This window comes from Serpula lacrymans (assembly GCF_000218685.1).
Source record: "Serpula lacrymans var. lacrymans S7.9 unplaced genomic scaffold SERLAscaffold_14, whole genome shotgun sequence".
NCBI lineage: Eukaryota > Fungi > Basidiomycota > Agaricomycetes > Boletales > Serpulaceae > Serpula > Serpula lacrymans.
In genome coordinates this window covers 995,069-1,015,924 of record NW_006763303.1, presented here as the reverse complement: position 1 = coordinate 1,015,924, position 20,856 = coordinate 995,069, and the positions used below count along the sequence as shown (strand labels likewise).

Genomic DNA, 20,856 nt, shown 5'->3' with positions numbered 1-20,856 from the left:
GGTTTTGAGGAGGAGGGATAGTTGAATTTATAGAAGGATAGGGGCTTTGTGACGAGTATAGACGAGCACTACCTTGCTAATCGTAGCACAAGGTAGGTTTGAGAACGACAATATGACGAGGTTCCCAGTGATAGCAGGCTCCTGACACACAAACTGTAGTGCTCAGAAGGACTCTAATCGAAAGGGATGACAATGACTTCAAAAGTGGGAAGTGACGATGACAGCAGTTGACAGTGGTAGAAGTGGGAAGTGTTGTGACCACACTGGATCACAAGTAGCAGAGTAGTGAACTTGAGAGTAGAGAAAAAGTCTGGATTGGAGTTCTTGTTGTTGTTTTTACAAGGTAAAATACAGGGGTTTATATAGTAAAAGAGAAGTAGGCTATGCACAGTATAGTTGTGCAAAAAGAATGAGAAAGAATATGAAGGAAGGAATGTACGCTGATGAATCCTGCGTAGGTAGTACAGGATAAGATTGTCAAAAAAAGAAAAGAAAGGGATAGAACAATAAATGCTGTGAGTAATGTCACAGGTTTGTACAGCCATAAAGTAAAGTCCAATAGCAAAAAGAGAGCAGGAAGATCATGATGTCATGGGAAGATGCAGTAAAAAAAGGGCAAGGCAAAACACTATCAGTATCAACACAGTTCCTTTGTTGTCAGTCAGGCATTCTAAAAAATATGTGTCCATAAAAATGATTCAAAAATCAAAAATAATTGCACTGTAAATGAATGTTCTGCTGAAGAAAAAAAAACTGGAGCCACCGGTCCACCACCTAGTCCAAATCTGATAGTTCCATGGCCTTACCAATGGACTGGTTGTGTTGGACCACCTGATCAAACGAGGGAGGGAGAGGAGTAGTTCCAATTTGGAACAAGTGAGTCCCAGGCAGCGTGTGGTAGGTGTAGCTGTAGCGAAGACGATGGATAAAAGATAAGTGTACCCAAGTGAATGGGACAGCGATGAACATGGGCGACGCAAGGGGATGAACCTTCTCCAGCTCAAAAATTACCCACCCACGCTCCAACCAGGCAAGACGAGCGACCGATGTTTTGATAGTATATGATGGTAGATCAACGTCATAAAGATGGACCTGTTGCCCTATTTGAACCGGCCGCCGGGGCTTTGCTGATATCAGCAGTGGCACATGGTAGTCAACGGATCGGCGACGGAAGCGGATAGGAAGTGGTGACATCAGAAATGGTGGGGGTGCAAATAAAATGAGGAGGAGGAGGGTGGAGGTGACAGAAAAGTGGATTAGAATGGGGATCCAGAAACGACTGTCAGGTGAGAATAAAAAGGAGAGGAAAGGGCCCATGGTGGGGCTAGGCAAAGGAAGGGGAGTAAGGGAAATGACAAAAGCGAGGGCGCAATGCAATGTGTAGCCAGTGGCGACGCGAAAATTTGCCAAAATGCCGAAACGTGGAAAGTACCGAATGGAAAAGCAAAGGTGAGCGTGACTGGATTGCCTAATAGAGGTGGTGCTGATTAGCCACAAGTTCAAAAAGGGCAATATTCATTACTATTCCACGTGGCACTGTGCCTGTGTGGCGCAAAGGCGAGTCTTTTTGAATATTTGCTTCGTTATTGACACCTGTCCATGCTACCAATCAACTTTGGTGCATGACAATGGGTTAATCAACAGTGTAATAGACTAAGAGGGCAGGAGCAGGTCAAGGATCAGGCAATTCAGCAACAGGAGGCATTACGGCTCCAAAGGCAGGAACAGCAGTTGGCTGAGGATCATGTCCGCCAGGAAAGAGAATTTCAACAGCAGGAGGCAGTTAGGCGGCAGGTACAGCGGCAGGCTCAGCATGCTGACCTGCAATATGGAGAGGAACAAGCTGAGCAAGTCCGTAGGGCGCAGAGAGCTGCTCAAGAAGAGCTTGAAAGGAGGGAAGAAGAGCTAGCAGATCAGGCTCACAGGGCTGCCAGGGATGCTGTAGACCAAGGCGAGGACTTAAATGAACTGGTAGCTGCCAGAAATGCACCAAGGATGCCAAGGCCTCAACAGCTTGCAAACAAACAAAATATTGCCAACCGCCGCCAAGCACAGGTGATACGCCAGGAGGCCCAACAACCATATGTAAAGCCTCTATACCGTCATACTTTACACAACATGGAAGTAGAGTGCCGTAATTGTGGAGCGTTACACTGGGATATCGAGAGACTCACAAGTTCCTCCAGGATCCATCCAAAATTTGGTGTGTGCTGCCTTCAAGGTCAAGTTAGGCTGGATCCTTTCCGGGAAGCACCTGCTGCACTACACCGTCTGTTCCGTGGGGTTGACATTACTGCACGTGAATTCCACGACAAAGTTCGCTCATACAACAATGCCTTTGCATTTACATCTTTGGGTGTCAAGATAGACCATGCTGTCACAAGTGCTGCAGGACCTTATAGTTTCCGTATCCATGGAGGCTTTCATCATAGCATCAGCGCATTCCATCCACCTGAAGGTGAAACTCCCTCTTTTGGCCAACTTTACATTCACAACCCACAGACCACCCTTTTTTTACGTAATGAGAATAATCAGGGGCATGGCACTACACCAGCAACCATGCTGGAGATCCAGGATACCCTGGAGCAATTCAATCCATTCATCCCTTTGTACAAGCAACTTATCAGATCATCATGGAAAAGCCTGAAGCAGAACGTGCCAACATAACAGCCCATATAGCTCTTGATCGAACTCTGGACCAACGTCGTTATAATCTTCCTACTGCAGATGAAGTTGCTGCTGTTATTTCTGGAGATGGAGAACAAGATGTTGATGAGCACCGTGATATTGTTTTGCGGCTGAAGCAATTTGATCATGGTGGTGGTCTCAAGCATATCAGCCATTTCCACCCCCTTTATTCACCTCTGCATTATGTCCTCCTATTTCCCTTTGGAGAACAAGGGTGGCATAGGACAATACGGTCCATTCAGAATGCTGATGGAAATATACGCAGTGAATATGTCTCCCAGCGGTGTTATTATGCATACCGTCTCCATCCCCGAAGAACCAATCAATCTAATCTCTTCTATGGTGGAAAACTACTTCAGGAGTATTGCATTGATGCATGGGCTTCCACAGAAGAAAGTGAATTGAAGTGGGTCCGTCATCATCAACAAGACATAAGGGCAGATCTTTACCAAGGCATCAAAGATGCTATGGATCAGAATGATGGGGAAATAGATTTGGGTCAACAGGGCCAGAACATTGTCCTACCATCTTCTCATTCTGGCAGTACACGGCACATGTACCAGCTTTTCCAGGACTCCATGGCTATATGTCGCCATTGCCGTGAACCCGATATTTTCCTTACAATGACAGCAAACACCAACTGGCCTGAAATTCAAGAGGCTTTGCTGGAATACAACAATGCCGGTGAAGTAGATGATGACCTCGATATGCCTACAAGAAAACAGACTGCTGCAGACTGTCCTGACATTGTTGCACGTGTCTTCTATCAGAAAAAGAAGGCACTGTTGAAGAAAGTCAAAGATGGGATCTTTGGAAAGACTTTGGGATCTGTTTACACTGTGGAATACCAAAAGCGGGGTTTGCCACACATGCATCTTCTCATATTCTTGGAAGATCAATATAAAATCTGTGATGCCACCCAGGTTGACTCTGTTGTCTCTGCTCAAATTCCTGATCCTGTCACACAACCAAAGTTATATTCAACAGTCACAAAGTGTATGATGCATAGTCCGTGTGGACCTGAGCACCCTGGAGCCTGGTTCATGAAGAATGGAGCATGCTCAAAGCGCTATCGCAAAGAGTTTTGTGCTGAAACCAGATTTGGTGATGATGGTTATCCAGAATATGCAAGGCCTGACAATGGGAGGACTTATACAGTTCCAAGTGGTCATGTTTTTGATAACTGTGATGTTGTCCCTTACAATACATATCTCTCTGCCAAATATGACTGTCACATCAATGTTGAAATCTGTGCATCTGTTAAAGCCGTCAAATATATTCATAAATATATTTACAAGGGCCATGATCGAGCTTCAGTTGTTGTGGGAGGACAAGGTGCAGATGTACATGGAGATGCAAGGCAGCCGAGGGATGAGATTCAGGAATATATTGATGGTCGCTATATTGGTCCTGTAGAAGCATGCTGGCATCTCTTGGAGTTCCCTATGCATGAAGAAAAACCAACAGTATTGCGCCTTCCCGTTCACTTAGAGGATCAGCAAACTGTATTCTTCAATGCCCATGATAATGCAGAGAATATAATCAATAACAACCGTACATTAAAGACTCAACTCACAGATTGGTTCACTGCCAATAAAGATCACCCTGAAGGCCGTCACATACCTTATCAGGATTATCCTCAATACTTTGTCTGGAACAAAGGTGCCAAAAAATGGACTCCAAGAAAACAACAATTTGCTATAGGGAGAATGATGTTTGTCCATCCAAGCTAAGGGAAGCGCTTCTACCTCTGTACACTGCTCACAGTGGTCCCTGGAGCAGAGAGTTAGGAAGATTTGCGCACATTTGATGGGGTTCTACATCCAACTTACAAAGCTGCATGTGCTGCACGTGGCCTGTTAGAAGACGATGTTGAATGGGATCAGTATTTGGCAAAAGTAGGAGATATGCAGACAGGCCCTGAACTCCGTGCTCTCTTTGCAGTTATCTTACTGCAATGTCTCCCAAATGAGCCTGCAAACCTTTGGAACTAGCACAAACACAAGATTTGTGATGATTTATACCATCGCCTTCTTCAAAGAGGGATTGCCCAACCTTCAGAAGACCAGATTTATAATTATGGACTATTCTTGCTGGAATCCATACTTACTCAAGTCAACAAGTGTCTTTCAAACTTCCCACCAATGCCTTTTCCTCAGCAACAATGGGAGCCTATCATTGCAAACAATCTTCTCCATGAGCAGCAAAATTATGACAGATTTGATCTTACTTTGGAGGTTGAAGATAATGTAGAGAGGCTCAATCAAGAGCAGCAGAATGCTTTTGATACTATTATGCAGTCAATCCACCATAATCAGGGAACAACTTTATTTATTCACAGTGCTGGAGGTGGGGGCAAAACATATCTCTGCAATACAATTGCAGCCGCCGTTCAAGCAAGGGATAATCATAATGTTGCTCTATATGTAGCATCCTCTGGGATTGCATCCCTGCTCTTGGAGGGTGGCCGCACAGCTCATTCACGCTTTGGAATCCCTATTCCTGTACATGGAACATCGACATGCAGGATTCCAAAAAACTCTGACCTCCATGAGGTATTGAGACATACCAGAGTTATAGTCTGGGATGAAGCGCCAATGCAACACCGTCATGGGATTGAAGCATTAGATCGTACATTGTGGTGTCATGCACCAAAGTTGATTGGTAGCATGGACAGGTGTTAATAACAAAGTGAATATTCAAAAAAACTCGCCTTTGCGCCACACAGGCACAGTGCCATGTGGAATAGCAATCCAGTCACGCTCACCTTTGCTTTTCCATTTGGTACTTTCTGCATTTCTGCATTTCGGCAAATTTTCGCGTCGCCACTGGCTACACATTGCATTGCGCCCTCGCTTTTGTTGTTTCCTTCACTTCCCTTCCTTTGCCTAGCCCCACCATGGGTCCCTTACTCTCGTGTTTATTCTCACCCAACAGTTGTTTCTGGATCCCCATTTTAGTTCACCTCCCCATCACCTCCAGCCTCCTCCTCCTCATCTTCTTTGCTCCCCCATCATTTCTGATGTCACCACTTCCTATCTGCTTCCGTTGCCGATCCGTTGACTACCACGTGCCACTGCTGATATCAGCAAGCCCCAGCGGCCGGTTCAAATAGGGCAACAGGTCCATCTTTATGACGTTGATCTACCATCATATACTATCAAAACATCGGTCGCTCGTCTTGCCTGGTTGGAGCGTGGGTGGGTAGTTTTTGAGCTGGAGAAGGTTCATCCCCTTGCGTCTCCCATGTACATTGTTGTCCCATTCACTTGGGTACACTTATCTTTTGTCCATCGTCTTCACTACAGCTACACCTACCACACGCTGCCTGGGACTCACTTGTTTCAAATTGGGACTACTCCTCTCCCTCCCTCGTTTGATCAGGTGGTCCAACACAACCAGTCCATTGGTAAGGCCATGGAACTGTCGGAATTGGACTAGGTGGTGGACCGGTGGCTCCAGTTTCTTTTTTTTCAACAGAACATTCATTTACAGTGTGATTATTTTTGATTTTTGAATCATTTTTATGGACACATATTTTTTAGAATGCCTGACTGACAACAAAGGAACTGTGTTGATACTGATAGTGTTTTGCCTTGCCCTTTTTTTACTGTATCTTCCCATGACATCATGATTTTCCTGCTCTCTTTTTGCTATTGGACTTTATTTTATGGCTGTACAAACCTGTGGCACTACTCACAGCATTCATTGTTCTATCCCTTTCGTTTCCTTTTTTTGACAATCTTATCCTGTACTACCCACGCAGGATTTGTCAGCGTACATTCCTTCCTTCATGTTCCTTCTCATTCCCTTTGCACAGCTATACTGTGCATAGCCTACTTTTCTTTCACTATATAAACCCCTGTATTTTACCTTGTAAAAAAAAAACAAGAACTCAAATCCAGACTTCTTCTCTACTCTCAAGTTCACTACTCTGCTACTTGTGATCCAGTGTGGTCACAACACTTCCCACTGTTACTACTGTTAACTGCTGTCATTGTCACTTGTCACTTTTGAAAGTGATTGTCATCCCCTTCGATTAGAGTCCTTCTGAGTACTACAGTCTGTGCGTCAGGAGCCTGCTATCACTGGGAACCTCGTTATCTCGTCATTCTCAAACCTACCTTGTGCTACAATTAGCAAGGTAGTGCTCGTCTATACTTGCCAGAAAGCCCCTATTTTTTTAGATTCCAACTATCCCTCCTCCTCAAAACCCACACTCATACATCTCTGGGTTTTACTTTGAAGGATTGTTATACGTACCACCCCAGGAACTGTGAGGAATCAATTTTTCTCATCGCATTGCTGTCATGTCATGGTTAACAGACTTGATCCCTATCACTCCTCTTGCCCTTGGACTAGAGATCACAGCAGGTGTTTTATTACTTTTATCCTTTATCTTCTTATTCTCTATTCACACCTACATCCTATTGTACTTACAATGAAGGAGATTTGTTGTAAACCCTCGGGAAGATATCCAAATGACATAGCAACGACCCAGTGCTATGTCTGGGAATACTTCGGAGGGATATTGATAAGCGAAGAAGGTTGTGAGTCAGCGCCTTCTCATGGGCTTACTGACACAGCCAATTGCACACTCATTACCAATACGTTTTCTCATACAATTAGTAAATACGATAGATCAGACCACTTTCTCTTTCTTTTCTTATTGGTTAGCCAGCTGGTCAGACCACTTTCTTAGTTCTTTCCTTTCTCAGTCTGACCATCGCCGTTCACTATATAAAGGAGTACATACTTGATGTATTATTCTCTAGTTCAATATTAGTTTGGATTTGCGCTCATACCAATACTCTTCATCCTCATACCCTGATTCATCGCCTTCTAACAAGGACTTGACCAGGCATTGTGCTTTGTTATATAGCTTTGTATTAGTTGCCTGACAGGAACAACCAGACCACTCCACTGTTCTAGGAGGCAAAGCCCATAAACAAGTTCCATGGAATCTGGGAGGATTGTGTGTTAGTTTGTTTTGTGTGTGGTTTTTCTAACAACAATTCTCATCATCAACAGCGGGATATTTTAGATAATCAATTTCCATTTGGAGGCATTACAATGGTCTTTGGAGGGGACTTCCGCCAAACAACACCTGTTGTTCCAAGAGGGTCAAGGCAACACATTATTTCTGCCTCTCTTAGAAGGTCACGACTGTGGACAAATATCCATGTCTGCTATCTCACACAGAACATGCGCCTGGACCGTACTCCAGAAAGTGAAGCCTTTGCTAGCTGGCTCCTGGATGTTGGTGGTGGTTGTGGAATTGCAGGAGATGGAACTATTGAGCTTCCCGCCAACATGCTTATGCCAGAAAACACCATAGACTCATTAGTCAACACTACCTATCCTGGAATTGCAAATGGAGACATAGATGACCATTATGTCCTCCACCGCACCATCTTCTCCGCAAAAAATGATGCCGTTAGCGACCTTAATTCAGCAATCCTCACAAAATTCCCTGGAGAAGAGTTAGTGGCTCTGTCAATTGATAAAGTGGTTGGAGAGGGGCATGAACATTATCCTGTGGAATTCTTGAACTCCTTGCAAGTATCTGGCCTTCCTGAAGCGCACCTCAAACTTGAAGCTGGATGTCCACTTATGCTCCTCCGCAATATTGATCCCCTAAATGGACTCTGTAATGGAACACGCATGATTTTGATAGAGATGAAGAGAAGAGTATTGAAGTGCCGTGTCTTGGGAGGAAAACATGCAGGAAAGATAGCTTTTATTCCACGCCTCACATTGGAACCTTCATCAGAAGAATTTCCCATCAAGCTATCACGTCGTCAATTCCCTGTCCATGTTGCCTTTGCCATGACCATCAACAAGTCTCAAGGTCAATCAGTGACACAGGTTGGGCTGGATTTACGTGTTCCAGTGTTTTCACATGGGCAACTTTACGTTGTATTGTCTTGCTGCACTTCAGGAGAGAGATAAAAGTGCTATTTCCACATGGTTCAAATGACAGATGTACCGTCAATGTGGTGTATCCCGAAATTCTGACTGGATTTATCCGTGACTGGCAAGTAGATTTTTCCCCAATTCTCACCCTTTTTACTAAAGTGTTTTATTCTCAGATCATATTTCCTTTACCATTTCTGGAGTCTCTTTTTTTATTTCTGATCAATTTATCAATGTAGTACCATAGACTTTTTACGTTACAATATATGTTGATGTTTGCAAAGATTCAATGAACCATCTGCTTGATTCAGTATACTGTGCAAGTTTAGGGCAGGCTTATAAGGACATTCAATGACAGAACTGTAAGTCAAACATGCATCATAGGATTCAAAGACTTAACATACATTACAGGCAGCATAAGTTCACTGACTTAACATTTTGATCACTTAACAGTATTATTTTTATTATTATTTATCATATAGCAAAAACGCAGTGTAGCGCGAAAAAGAGGAGTTTGAACAAAATGGAAAGTGCCGCATGGTACAGTGTGTGAAAACTACAGTATAAAGTTAAAGAGGAGAATGAAAATTAAAGGTCCGAAAATTGTGTATCGTAACACTAACTAGCTCATCACAATGATGACATCAGCAAGGTTGTATTGCATCTATTGCTCTGTATATTTCCTATATCAACTATAGAATGATTCCAATTCTGTCATCTCCCCATAACTCAGTGTTGCCACCGCACGGTGACCTTCCAGTTTGGTCCCGAAAAATCATTCTCTAACATTGTAGCCAAAGCACGAGATTGTAACTCATGTTTAACCTTAGCTTATAATCAAACACACACGATACTCTGGTCATCTACATGTGCATCAGAGGTTTCTGTTTCTTCATATTTCTCTCCACTCAAATGCAAAAAAACCACAATCCACTTTGCTAGATCCATGTAAAGGAGTGGTGCGTGTAAAAGAACAGGCATTGACGTCACTGTATCCATTGAAGCGGCTACCGACGTCGATAAAGGTGATTCCGTTTTGTGTTGAGCTTTGTGAAACCCGAAACCCAGGCCTAGGGCCAGAACCTGGCCAGAATCGGGACCATACATAGACAGGGTATCTGTTATTGATGAAGTTTGGCTAATATTTGTAGCGCAAATGGGTATCTGGGTGGAATTTGTTGAAGCAAAGAGGAGTGCGCTGAAGGGTTCTCACGGATGGTGTCTGCGAAATTCATACTCCGCGAAGCTGCGCACCCATTCACTCCCTCGGCGTCATCATCGACTCATCGAGTACGTCGACACTTGGACGAAGACAGTGGATGAAGATTTCTCATGGTTATTCGACGATGTTTTCTGCCGGTAGAGGGGCGAGACAGCGGAGAGTGAGACCGGAGTGGTGGAGGCTGGAACTTGGAGACTGGAGACTTGCGCGGTCGTGCTCAGCGTATCCCTGTGTGGACTGAATGGTGGCTGAACTAGGTCGAGGTTGTGCTGACGTGATAGGGGAGAGAAGGAGCAGAGACGTCATGGCAAGTGACGTCACTTGACCCGCCGTATAAATGCGTTCATGTTATCTGCTAAGCCCATACAACCATGCGTTCTTTCTACCTCTTGACTGCTCTTCTGGCCGTGCACGCCTCCTCGTGGTTTGGCTCAGACCCCGAATATTCAAAGTGGTCCCAGTCCGAACTCACCCACTGGCTCGAATCCCACCAGATCAAGACCCCCTCTTCCTTCTCCCACTCGCACCTCATCGACCTCGTCCAGGCAAACTGGGCCTCTCCTCCTCCCCCTCCCCCGTCCTATGCAGATGCCTCCAAGCAGTGGACCTATGACCAATACTCGCGTGCTCAGAAGTCCTTCTCGGATATCCGTGACTCGTCCTTCGACTCCTGGGATGAATCTCGCCTTCGCGAATTCCTCCTAGATCACGGCGTCGTCGCCCCCGCCGGCCCGCGAGAACAGCTCGTCCTTCTCGCAAAGCAAAAGTTCAGGTCATACAACGATGCTGCCTCGTATTACTCCTCTATCGCATCCGCTACCGCATCTAGCATGTACTCGGGCGCAGCAGATACCGCAACCCAAGTTACGAAAAGTGTTGGAAGTATCGCCGCTCAGGCTACCAGAGATGCTGGTCGTGCCGTCGATGATTCAAAGGACTATATTTATTCAACATGGGACGACAACACTCTCAGAAAGTGGCTTGCAGACAAGGGCGTCGTACAAGCTAAAAAAGCGTCTACCCGCACGGAGTTGCTCAACCTCGTTCGCGAATATTATGCAAAGGCAACCGATCCCATCTGGTCATCCTGGTCTGACTCTTACATCGTACGCGTTCATGACCCCTATTATTCTAATTGACTAACCTTGGTATCACATACAGCGCGATTGGCTTATCTCTCACAACATCGTAAAATCAGATTACGAAGCATCTCGTGACAGCATGTACAAACAGATGAAGGATTATTATTACAACACTTCAGATTCGGTTTACTCCTCCTGGTCAGACAGCCAGCTCAAACAGTGGTGTGTAGACCATGGCCTTGCTAAAAGCGATGCACAAGTTAACAGAGACAAGCTTATGAAACTTGTCGAGTTAGTTCTTATCCTTTCGTCTTCCCTACATCACACTAACTAATCTCCTAATTTTAGGGATAATTATTCCTCCGCATCGGATAGCATCTGGGGTGCTTGGAGCGATAGCGACATGCGTTCTTGGCTAGTCGAGCACGGATACACAAAATCCGACAAGCAGCTCAAGCGTGAGGAGCTCGTAAAACTGATTAATTCAAAGTTAGTAGCTCTCATTCTCATTTACCCTTGCCGCCATTTCTCAAATTTTACCATCATGTTGGCTCATAGGTACAATGACGCTTCGCAACGCAGCGCTACCTACCTTGTCTGGCCGGATGCCCGACTCAGAGCATACCTGCGTGAACAAGGTGTATCCGACAACGCCCTCCCCACGTCCAGGCCAGGTCTTTTGCGTCAGTCTCCCTTCTTTCTGTGCTCACTATTTGTGGCTAATTTGTGTACCACTCCGCTCGTTCCTTTGCATTTCTCTTTACGTCACATCCAACACTTGCAGAGGAAGTGCGCATTAGATGGGTACAAACGTCGACGCGCGCCGAGACTTTGTATAATAAACTGAAGGAGATTATAAATGGAGGCGTGGAAGCTGCAGAGGAAAAGTTGGCTAGAATATTTGAGGTGAGGCTCAAGTTGCTCGGTTCTTTTCTGGCCCTCGGGTTATTGGCTGCTATCTGCTACCAATTTGTTCGTCCACACGCTTTTATACTCCTAACAAAGCTCTAACTATTTGCCGTATCGTTTAGCTCTTGAGTGGCACGTCTCATGATCCGATCAAATGGGGACAAGAAAAGGCGAGTGACGCACATGAATATGCTACTGAGAAGGCAGACAAGGGCAAGGGTTGGGCGTCGTGGGGCCAAGGAAAGGCACAGGAAGGATACGATGCTGCTGGCGAAAAAATGCAACAGGGAAAGGAATATGCACGAGAGAAGACGGGGGACGCACGGGCCTATGCAACCGAAAAGGTAGACCAGGGCAAGGGCTGGGCGTCGTGGGGCCATGGAAAGGCGCAGGAAGGATATGATGCTGCTGGCGAAAAGGCCGAACAGGGCAAGGACTTTGCACGAGATAAGACAAGAGAGACAAGGGATTATGCGAATGAGAAGAAGGAGAGAGGTAAGGGTTGGGTGTCTTGGGGGGGTAATAAGGCGCAGGAGGGATATGACGCCGCTGGGGAAAAAGTGGATCAGGGTAAAGGCTTTGCAGGAGAGAAGGTAGAGCAAGGGAAAGGGTATGCGAAAGATAAGGTGGATGGTGCGAGAGACTATGCGGGGTCGAAGGTACAGCAGGGAAATGAAGCCAAGGATACTGCGTGGTTGTGGGGTGGTGAAAAGATGAAGGAGGGTGGTGAAAAGGTGAAGGAGGGTGGTGAAAAGGTGAAGGAGGGTGGTGAGAAGGTCAAGGCGACGGGGTCGAAGGTAAAGGGCGAATTGTAAGGTGTAGGGTGTGATAATTCCCGCCCTGTCAAAGGTTGCAAAGAAGGAGGAAGTTATTTTGCAAAGTTTACGCAGGAGTTTTCAACGATTTGGACAACATTGTTGGCAGATGAAAGTGTATGTTATTTTTTCAACGGTAATATGTTAATAGTATCATACAGAAAATAGTGGTAGTTGTCTATTGATTATTGTACTTTATCCAATGCATAGTATCTTGCCCATATTCGATCAAATATGCAGCTCAGTTAACTTAGTTAAATAAGTCGTGTTGGTTTTTATGCTATTTTATGTCTTTGCTTAGTAACGATGGACTTGTACATATTCCCTTGCATTTTGCACCTTCATAATTAGGTCAAAGTCTTGTAGATAGACAGGCGGCTAGTACCGCAACCCACGTGCAATGGACGACTGGTTTGCTGTATTATTTTACCGGAGTACCATTCGATGATTCGAATGGGAAGCAACGTGCGTGCTCAGGTGCAGATGGTCATCACCTTCTTCAGCGATCTACACATCAAGTAATCTGACTGCCGTGAAATCACTATCTCCGTTCAAGCTGGTCAACTATAAAGGCGGGTTTTGCGCATCTCCCGTGCTTCATGGCGTGGGCTCTCGAGCTATCGCCTGCTGACCATTTGTGACAGGCAGTTTCTTTCTTGTGGGTCGCCTGACCTCGTTTCTTTGATAATGCACGTTCAATGGAGCCTCGTGTGAGAATCATGCAGTTGTCCTCCAAGTATAGAATGTCGAAGCTGTCGTTGACCTCAGAGCAGTTAAATATGCATAGCTAAGTGTTGTCTTCGCTGTTCTCAGGCCAAGTTCTGAGATCTGAGCCTCCTAAGCAAGCCATGAACTGCCTGCTGAAATTTGCTCCTCTTTCGTTCTTCCTCTTTGTGGGTGCTTCAAGCCCCTCGAGTCCTGATCTTCCGTCAGCGTATACTGTACCTGGCCCTTTCCCGACATCATTGTATGAAAGTTACTACAATGACCCTACTGCTACCTCGGCCCAGGTTCAACCAGTTATCACAGACCCGGTTTCGGTACGACCTTGAATTTTGTTTTTGTGTTTGATCCAGCTTGTCATTTTTTTTTTTGCATAGCATGAGGCTTTCCCTTTCTATCTCACCGATCCGGATAACTTTCCTCAGGTAGGTGTCCCAGAAAATCGACATTTGATTGTTGTATTCTTATATTGAGCTTCAGAATGACACTTGGGATCCCCACCCTTTACCTCCTATAGCCGCACCGTCCGCCCTCCTTCAGCACGCCTTGGCTCAAATCAAGTCGATTGCAGCCAACCCAGCCTTTAATAGTACATGTGCGCAGTGCCAAGCGAGTCTGGAAGTTGCAAAGTTCCTGTCACTTGCAGCCCCTGAGCAAGTCCCGCTTCTGGTAGTAGAACTCTGCGAGTTTTATGATTACTCCTCGACATGTGCTAACCAGTATAGCGTCATTGGGGTGGGCAACTACATCACTCAGGTTCTTGCTTATGCCGACGTTGGGGGATACGATGGTCAGGTGAGTCACGATATGACGTTTTCTTTCATTCTATATATCGAATGAATTTGGATTCTAGAGCATCTGTCATACGTTCTTAAGCCTGTGTCCTGCGCCGCCTACTTTACCTCTTAACCTGACCGAGTGGTTCTCCAAACCAAAACCCGATCCACTTCCTGCACCAAAAACGCCGAGTGGTGAACGTCTCAAGGTTCTTCATGTTTCTGATCTCCATATTGACCCCAGTAAGCTGGATTTTGACTCGAGCAGAATTAGCCCCTGAATACATACTCTTACTTAGGATACTCCACGGGATCAGAGGCTAATTGCAGCGACTATCTATGCTGCCGCACCAATATGTATAATGACGAGAGCCCTGAACATGTCCTTGTCCCTGCTCCAAGATATGGTGCCTATTTCTGGTGAATACTCTCAGACAGTGTCTGTGTGTCATTTTACTCACTAGATGACGCAGTGATGCGCCCTATTCACTGATTACATCTGCTTTTGAGGCTATTCCTCATCTCGCGGGCACAGAAGAGGAAGGGTTTGCATGGACAATCTTCACAGGCGATTTAGTCTCTCATGACAATGCAAATGAGCTGTCAAGGTACATATGGTCTATACTCGTGGATATCCTGGCATGTCTGATACGTCGTTCTCAGAGCTTATGTGAAGTATTCAGAGGTATGGTGTAGCTGATCACCACATGATACTTTCTGACTCGTCACAAGGTGGTCCTCTACGGTTTGTTGAAACATTATTTTGGACCCAGTCCTGTCTACCCCACCCTTGGCAATCACGACACATACAGCGAGTTAGTAACGCTCTAGGTTATTTTCTTTGATACTCACGATCCCTTTCCACTAGGGCTATGACGTCCCCTGATTCTATGGGCGGAATACTGGGGTCGCAGTTCAACTGGTAATACAAAGTTGCATCTTCTGCTCGTATTGATACTAATTTGAATCGTAGGAACTTTGATGAAGTATCTGCACTTTGGGAATATGAGGGCTGGCTTCCAGATAACATAACCGCATTTGCGCGGACTCACTACGGCGCGTATTCGGTCAAGAGATCGGACGGTTTGAGAGTTATATCGTTGGACACCAATTTCTGTTCGTGTTTTCCAGTGACATTATTATGTTGCCTGTTATTAACTTATCGAGTGTTCTTTCATAGGGTACACGTGAGTTCCTCTGAGCCCACCAGAAAGGGGAAAACATCTCATATAATATGATAGGGGAAATTATTTCAATTTCTTTAACATGACAAACCCGGATGCTTCGGGTATTTTAAGGTATCTCACTGACGAGCTACAGGACGCCGAGGATGTCGGAGATCGAGGTGAAATTCTTATATGTTGGCAGCGTTTTGATCGGGAAGCTCAATGCTTTATTTGAACACAAAGTTTGGATCATCGGACACGTGTTGAGTGGATGGGACACCACTGAAGCAACATATAATCCAACCAATCTATGTAAGTGACTGTTGTAGCTACAGTTGGATTAGCCCACTTATCTTTATCTTTTGAATGGTTTTCAGTTTATCAAATGTACGCCATTAGAGTTTCTTCCCTGTACTAACCTAAGCTTGTTGGCTTTGTCCCAGTGTTGATCGATTCTCGCCCCATGTCATTGCGAGTGAGTTCTTTTCATTCATTTTTTACATCTGCATAATCCAACATTGATTTTCAAGATGTCTTCTTTGGCCACACACATGAAGACCAGCTGATGGTGAGACACTTTCGTCATCACATATTAGAGGGATAACTTACTGATTTCTAGATCTTCTACGCAAACAACGGCACTGTCATGAGTGCCGACACAGCACTTGCTACGGCTTGGGTAAATTGTCTCTATGACTCTACAAAAGCTTTCTCCAACCAAATGGTTACTAGATTTGCCCATCTGTCACCCCTCTAACAAACCTGAACTCGGGTTTCCGAGTTTACGAAGTAGATTCCGCTGTACGGCGTTTACATCTTTATTTCACGCACCAAAGCTGACATCAGGGCAGACGTTCGATATTGTTGATGCATACACGTGAGAGGCTTTGGTCTTTGTTGTAGGAAGCCTGATTGACCCGAGTTATATGGGCGCATAGGTGGAAGAGTTCTGTTAATGAATTCCCTGAGCTTGATTCCCAAACCGAGTATGGCCCTACTTATGAATTCGAATATAGCACTCGTGAGGCCTATGGAGGCAGTATCGCATGGGGGGAAAGCGATCCCTTGAATGCGACCTGGTGGCATCTCGTAACTGAAGGTATGCATTCTAACGTCTTGTGCGCCGAAACTTCAAGCTTCAAGTCTGAGGAAATTGGTTACAGCTATGGAACAAAACTCTACACTGATACAGGTAGGCACCAGATAATTTTCTCGCTAGACGCCGGATGACATCTTATTACTCGCCCCCCATAAGACGTTCAACACCTATCAAGGAAAGAGCTCGGCCGAAACAGCACCCTGTACTGGGGAATGCCTGCCAGCTAAGATATGCTATCTTAGGAGCGCTTCTTCGAGTATATCTGCAGAGAACTGCAACCAAGGTTATACATCGGTGCAGTGAAGGTGGGTTGTGTGGTGTAGGTTTATTCATCGTGTGTTGTCTGCGAGAATAGAATGTGAATGGTCTTCTTGTTATGTAAAGAAATGATAGTCAAAATGCTTGCTGTGACCCACGTTGAGACTCGTGCGAGAAGTCAGCGCTAGTCAGCTGCAGTGTGGTGTGGATTGTCACCAATGTCATGGGATTGTATGCTGTTCCATTCGGACTCGTCAGAATAATCGTCGTAGTGCAACACGTTTCTGGAGTGTCTATCAGGACATAATCTATCAGGCCATCCAAATTATCTTGGTCTGTAACCAATCATGCATCATGTTTAGTTCGGCTCCCGTAACCAGCGCTAATCCGTCCATCACGCAACAAGCGAAATAAAATGAAGCGTTCCTTCCCGTGTTGACAATCTGACCACGCATTCGTCGCCTTCTTGAGAATGATGCAAAGCTTGTTGACGAGGCTGCTCTTAGCCTCTGTTTGCTCGAGCTTCTTCCCAATAGCCTCAGCGTCAAACGGAACTATCCAACCATCCAATTTTACTGTCCCAGGTGCTTTTCCGACTTCCGTCTTTTCCGAGTACTACAATTCGCCCACTGCAACGTCAGCGCAAGCTCAGCCAGTCATTTCCGATCCCATAACAGTACGTTTACGAGTATAAACGTGACATATCAACATTGACACACCCTACAATATCCCATATTCATAATTGAAGCATAAAACATTCCCTTTCTCGTTGACAGACCCCAGTAATTTCCAGGTGAGACTCATCTACTAGAATATCATGTGATTGCTGTTCCAATGAATCTACCAGGAGAATGATACCACAGACCCTCACCCTCTGCCTCCGCCAGCTACACCCTCTACATTGCTCGAACAGGCTGTCATTCAGGTAAAATCTATTGCTTCAAACCCAACATTCGGCAACAACAGTTGCGCTCGATGTCAAGCTGCGTTAGAAGTAGCCAAATTCCTCGCTCTTGCAGTACCAGACCAAGGCCCCGAATTCGCTGTGCAACTTTGCGAGTATTTTAATTATTCGTCGACCTGCTCGGTGACCTACGGGAAATACGCTCTTGGTCCAATTCTGACACAGGTAATCGCCAGTGCCGATGTGGGAGGGTATGATGGACAGGTATTCTTAAATTCTGCCGATGTGTACTCGTGCTGCCTCATTTACCGTTACTCAGCTGCTTTGCTCGAAAGACCTTGGCCTATGTCCAGCACCGTGGACCTCTCCTCTGAATCTCACAGGTTGGTTCGCCAAACCAAAGCCCAATCCTCTACCTCCTCCAATACAACCGAGTGGCGAGCGCATCAAAGTGCTACACATTTCTGATTTCCATCTGGACGCCCGTAATTATCGTTACCTCGACTGTACTACAAGGTTCTAATGAGCTGTACTTTTAGAGTATGCAACAGGCTACGAAGCTAATTGCACATCTGGCAGTTGCTGTCGCGAAAACAACTTCAACGTGCAGAGTCCGAATGCGTCTATTTTCCCTGCACCTCGTTTTGGGGCATTCCTTTGGTAGGTTTTGGTCCACATCCTCATCCTGAGTCATTTTAAGCTGTGCAATCGCAGCGATGCACCAATTTCCTTGATTGTATCCGCGTTACAGGCTATACCTGCTGTCGCAGGTACGGCGGAAGATCCTCTCGCATTTACATTGTTCACCGGTGATATGCTTACCCATGACAATGAGAATCAGCTTTCGAGGTACCTGTCTCCCCTTTGAATTCAGAGCTTAAAAAGTCAACTTTTATCTGTGTATCTGTGTAGAGCTTACGTGGAATACTCGGAGGTGATTCTTTTCGACTTGTTCAAACAATTCCTCGGCCCCGGGCCAGTCTATGTTACACTTGGTAACCATGATAGTTACAATATGTCAGTTTGTTGTATACTTCACCGCTGCCATTGCTCATCCACGCATGCAGGGGTCAAGCAGCACCATATTCTATGGGCGGCGAGTTGGCCCAGCAATACGACTGGTGTGTTCTACATGTCCCCTGGTTTTCCCCCGACTTCAGTCCCTATCACGCGTCTTTATCACAGGCTTTACGATCATGTATCAGCCCTGTGGAAACATCAACATTGGCTTCCGCAGTCTGCTGTCGAACTAGCCCGTGCGCATTATGCAGCATACATGGTCAAACGTACAGATGGACTCAGGATTATTTCCATGAACACCAATCTATGTAAGCATCTACTGCGATGAGATGAAATCAGTACTTATTTGAAATTATCATAGGGTATGAGTAAGTTGATGTCCATATTGTTCTGATGCAGATGTTCATAATCGCTTAATAAGAGAGAACTACTTCAACTTTGTCAACGCAACCAATCCAGACGTATCTGGAATGATGAGGTTCTTGACAGATGAATTACAAGATGCAGAGGATGCAGGCGACCGTGGTATGTGTTCATTTGTATTCAAAGTAGGGTATATCAATGACACTAAGCACTCTACTAGTCTGGATAATTGGTCATGTTATCAGTGGATGGGACGGCACCAACCCTCTTTTAAACCCAACTAATCTTTGTAAGTTATTATTGACTATTTCCCGACCCTAATTGACGCAAACACCCACGCCAGTCTACCAAATGTAAGTTCTACTTTTTCTTTGATATCCAAGTCCTTATTCGAACAAACCAGTGTTGATCGATTCTCTCCTCACGTCATTGCTAGTAAGTTCGTATCCCCTCCTTCGTTGTTTAAGAAGGCTGACACTTCGGAAGATATTTTCTGGGGGCATACCCACGAGGACCAGTTTTCGGTTAGCATTCTTCAGCGCTACTCAAAGAAAACCATACTTTTATACTCTTCTGTTATCTGCCAGATTTATTATACTAACAACGGTACGGTGATGAATACCGATACTGCACAAACGATGGCATGGGTGAGTCTTAGTGCTTGGAGGTGAATTATAACTTCACAAGGCAAGTAAGATTGGGCCCTCGGTCACACCTCTGACCAACTTGAACTCGGGGTTCCGTGTTTACGAAGTAGACTCGGCGGTACGTGGGTCCGATTACTGTATGCCATCGACGAGAACTAATGGTGATGCAGACTTTCGAAGTCGTTGACGCCCATACGTAGGCTTTCCTCTGCGTTCTTTTCCAAAATACTCATGTTGCTCCCAAAGCTGGATGAGTTCTGTGGATCTCTTCCCCGAGCTCGACTCCCAGACGGAGTATGGCCCGACATATCAGTACGAGTACAACACTCGTGAGACTTATGGAACCAATATAACATGGGGTGAAAACGACCCTTTGAATGCGACTTGGTGGCATCTTGTCACTGAAGGTACGTGGTGGGATATATAAATACGATCATTATTTGTTGTCTTATACAAGCTGTCTTATCAGAGATGGAGAGTAATCCGTCCCTCGTGCAGGTAAGTCCCACTGTAAAGATCTATGGGCATCATGTTCATCCTCTTTAAAGACCTTCACCCACTATCAAGGCAAGAGTTCCATTCGCAGTCCTGCCTGTGATGGGGACTGTATACCTGCGAAGATCTGTTATATGCGAAGTGGTTCGGCCAGCATTGCGCAGCAGAATTGTATTCAAGGTTACGGTTCTGTGCAGTAAAGTGGAGCATCAAAATAACAAATCGACAGCAATATTTCTTCTGGATTTCCATGGTTTGATAGTAGATGGAATAGTAACAAATAGATTGTGTTGCGGCTAATAGGCAGTTGTTTTCATTTGCTTTAATCCATATTCGTCAAATCAAGCTTTAAGAATACTTCATACAAATGTTAGGACCCAAAATCTTCTGTTGGACACATTATCATGGATCCAGAGTTGCAGAAATTTGGAGTGAGCTGTATCAGCCCGTGCGCCTGGAACAACATCAGCATTAATACTTACAAAGACTCTACCCTTATTCTCGGTAGTAGATCTAGGTCACACACCATGTATACCTTAATGCTCTGTTGTTATACGTTGCAGTATTCCTGGTCCCGTAGGTCTGTTTTTCTGACAGAAGACTCGGACTTCCTCATCCGGGTTACACTTGTTTGTCTCCCCTCCTGTTTGTGCATCGTTCAGAGTTTCATGCTCTTCTTCCATTGTGCCCTATATCAATTCGTCGACGTGTTTTCAGCTCAAGTTCAATGTCGCTTTTGCGCTCAACAGCCGGACTTAAATCTTCAAAACCTG

The 20,856-nt window shown here is 45.3% G+C and overlaps 2 protein-coding genes across 2 annotated transcripts; both read left to right on the top strand.

Moving 5' to 3' along the window:
- Positions 1-10,197: 10,197 nt before the first annotated feature.
- On the top strand, positions 10,198-12,632 carry SERLADRAFT_442537 (uncharacterized protein; the record flags this gene model as incomplete). The annotated part of the gene is made up of 6 exons (XM_007323087.1): positions 10,198-10,932; positions 10,988-11,199; positions 11,257-11,397; positions 11,467-11,591; positions 11,693-11,880; positions 11,940-12,632. 6 exons carry the CDS (start codon positions 10,198-10,200, stop codon positions 12,630-12,632), a joined length of 2,094 nt encoding a protein of 697 aa, XP_007323149.1.
- Positions 12,633-14,089: 1,457 nt separating this feature from the next.
- SERLADRAFT_453065 (uncharacterized protein) lies at positions 14,090-20,434 on the top strand (the record flags this gene model as incomplete). The annotated part of the gene is made up of 38 exons (XM_007323086.1): positions 14,090-14,150; positions 14,209-14,374; positions 14,431-14,551; positions 14,605-14,739; positions 14,795-14,816; positions 14,864-14,946; positions 15,000-15,053; positions 15,105-15,247; positions 15,312-15,318; positions 15,373-15,609; positions 15,675-15,772; positions 15,828-15,865; positions 15,917-15,976; positions 16,030-16,098; positions 16,149-16,174; positions 16,236-16,396; positions 16,461-16,489; positions 16,553-16,831; positions 17,197-17,330; positions 17,403-17,447; positions 17,502-17,822; positions 17,878-18,043; positions 18,098-18,218; positions 18,273-18,407; positions 18,471-18,575; positions 18,626-18,679; positions 18,744-18,886; positions 18,940-18,946; positions 19,000-19,103; positions 19,162-19,230; positions 19,285-19,294; positions 19,345-19,376; positions 19,428-19,588; positions 19,638-19,706; positions 19,759-19,784; positions 19,835-19,995; positions 20,058-20,086; positions 20,137-20,434. 21 exons carry the CDS (start codon positions 16,759-16,761, stop codon positions 20,281-20,283), a joined length of 2,112 nt encoding a protein of 703 aa, XP_007323148.1.
- Positions 20,435-20,856: the final 422 nt, after the last annotated feature.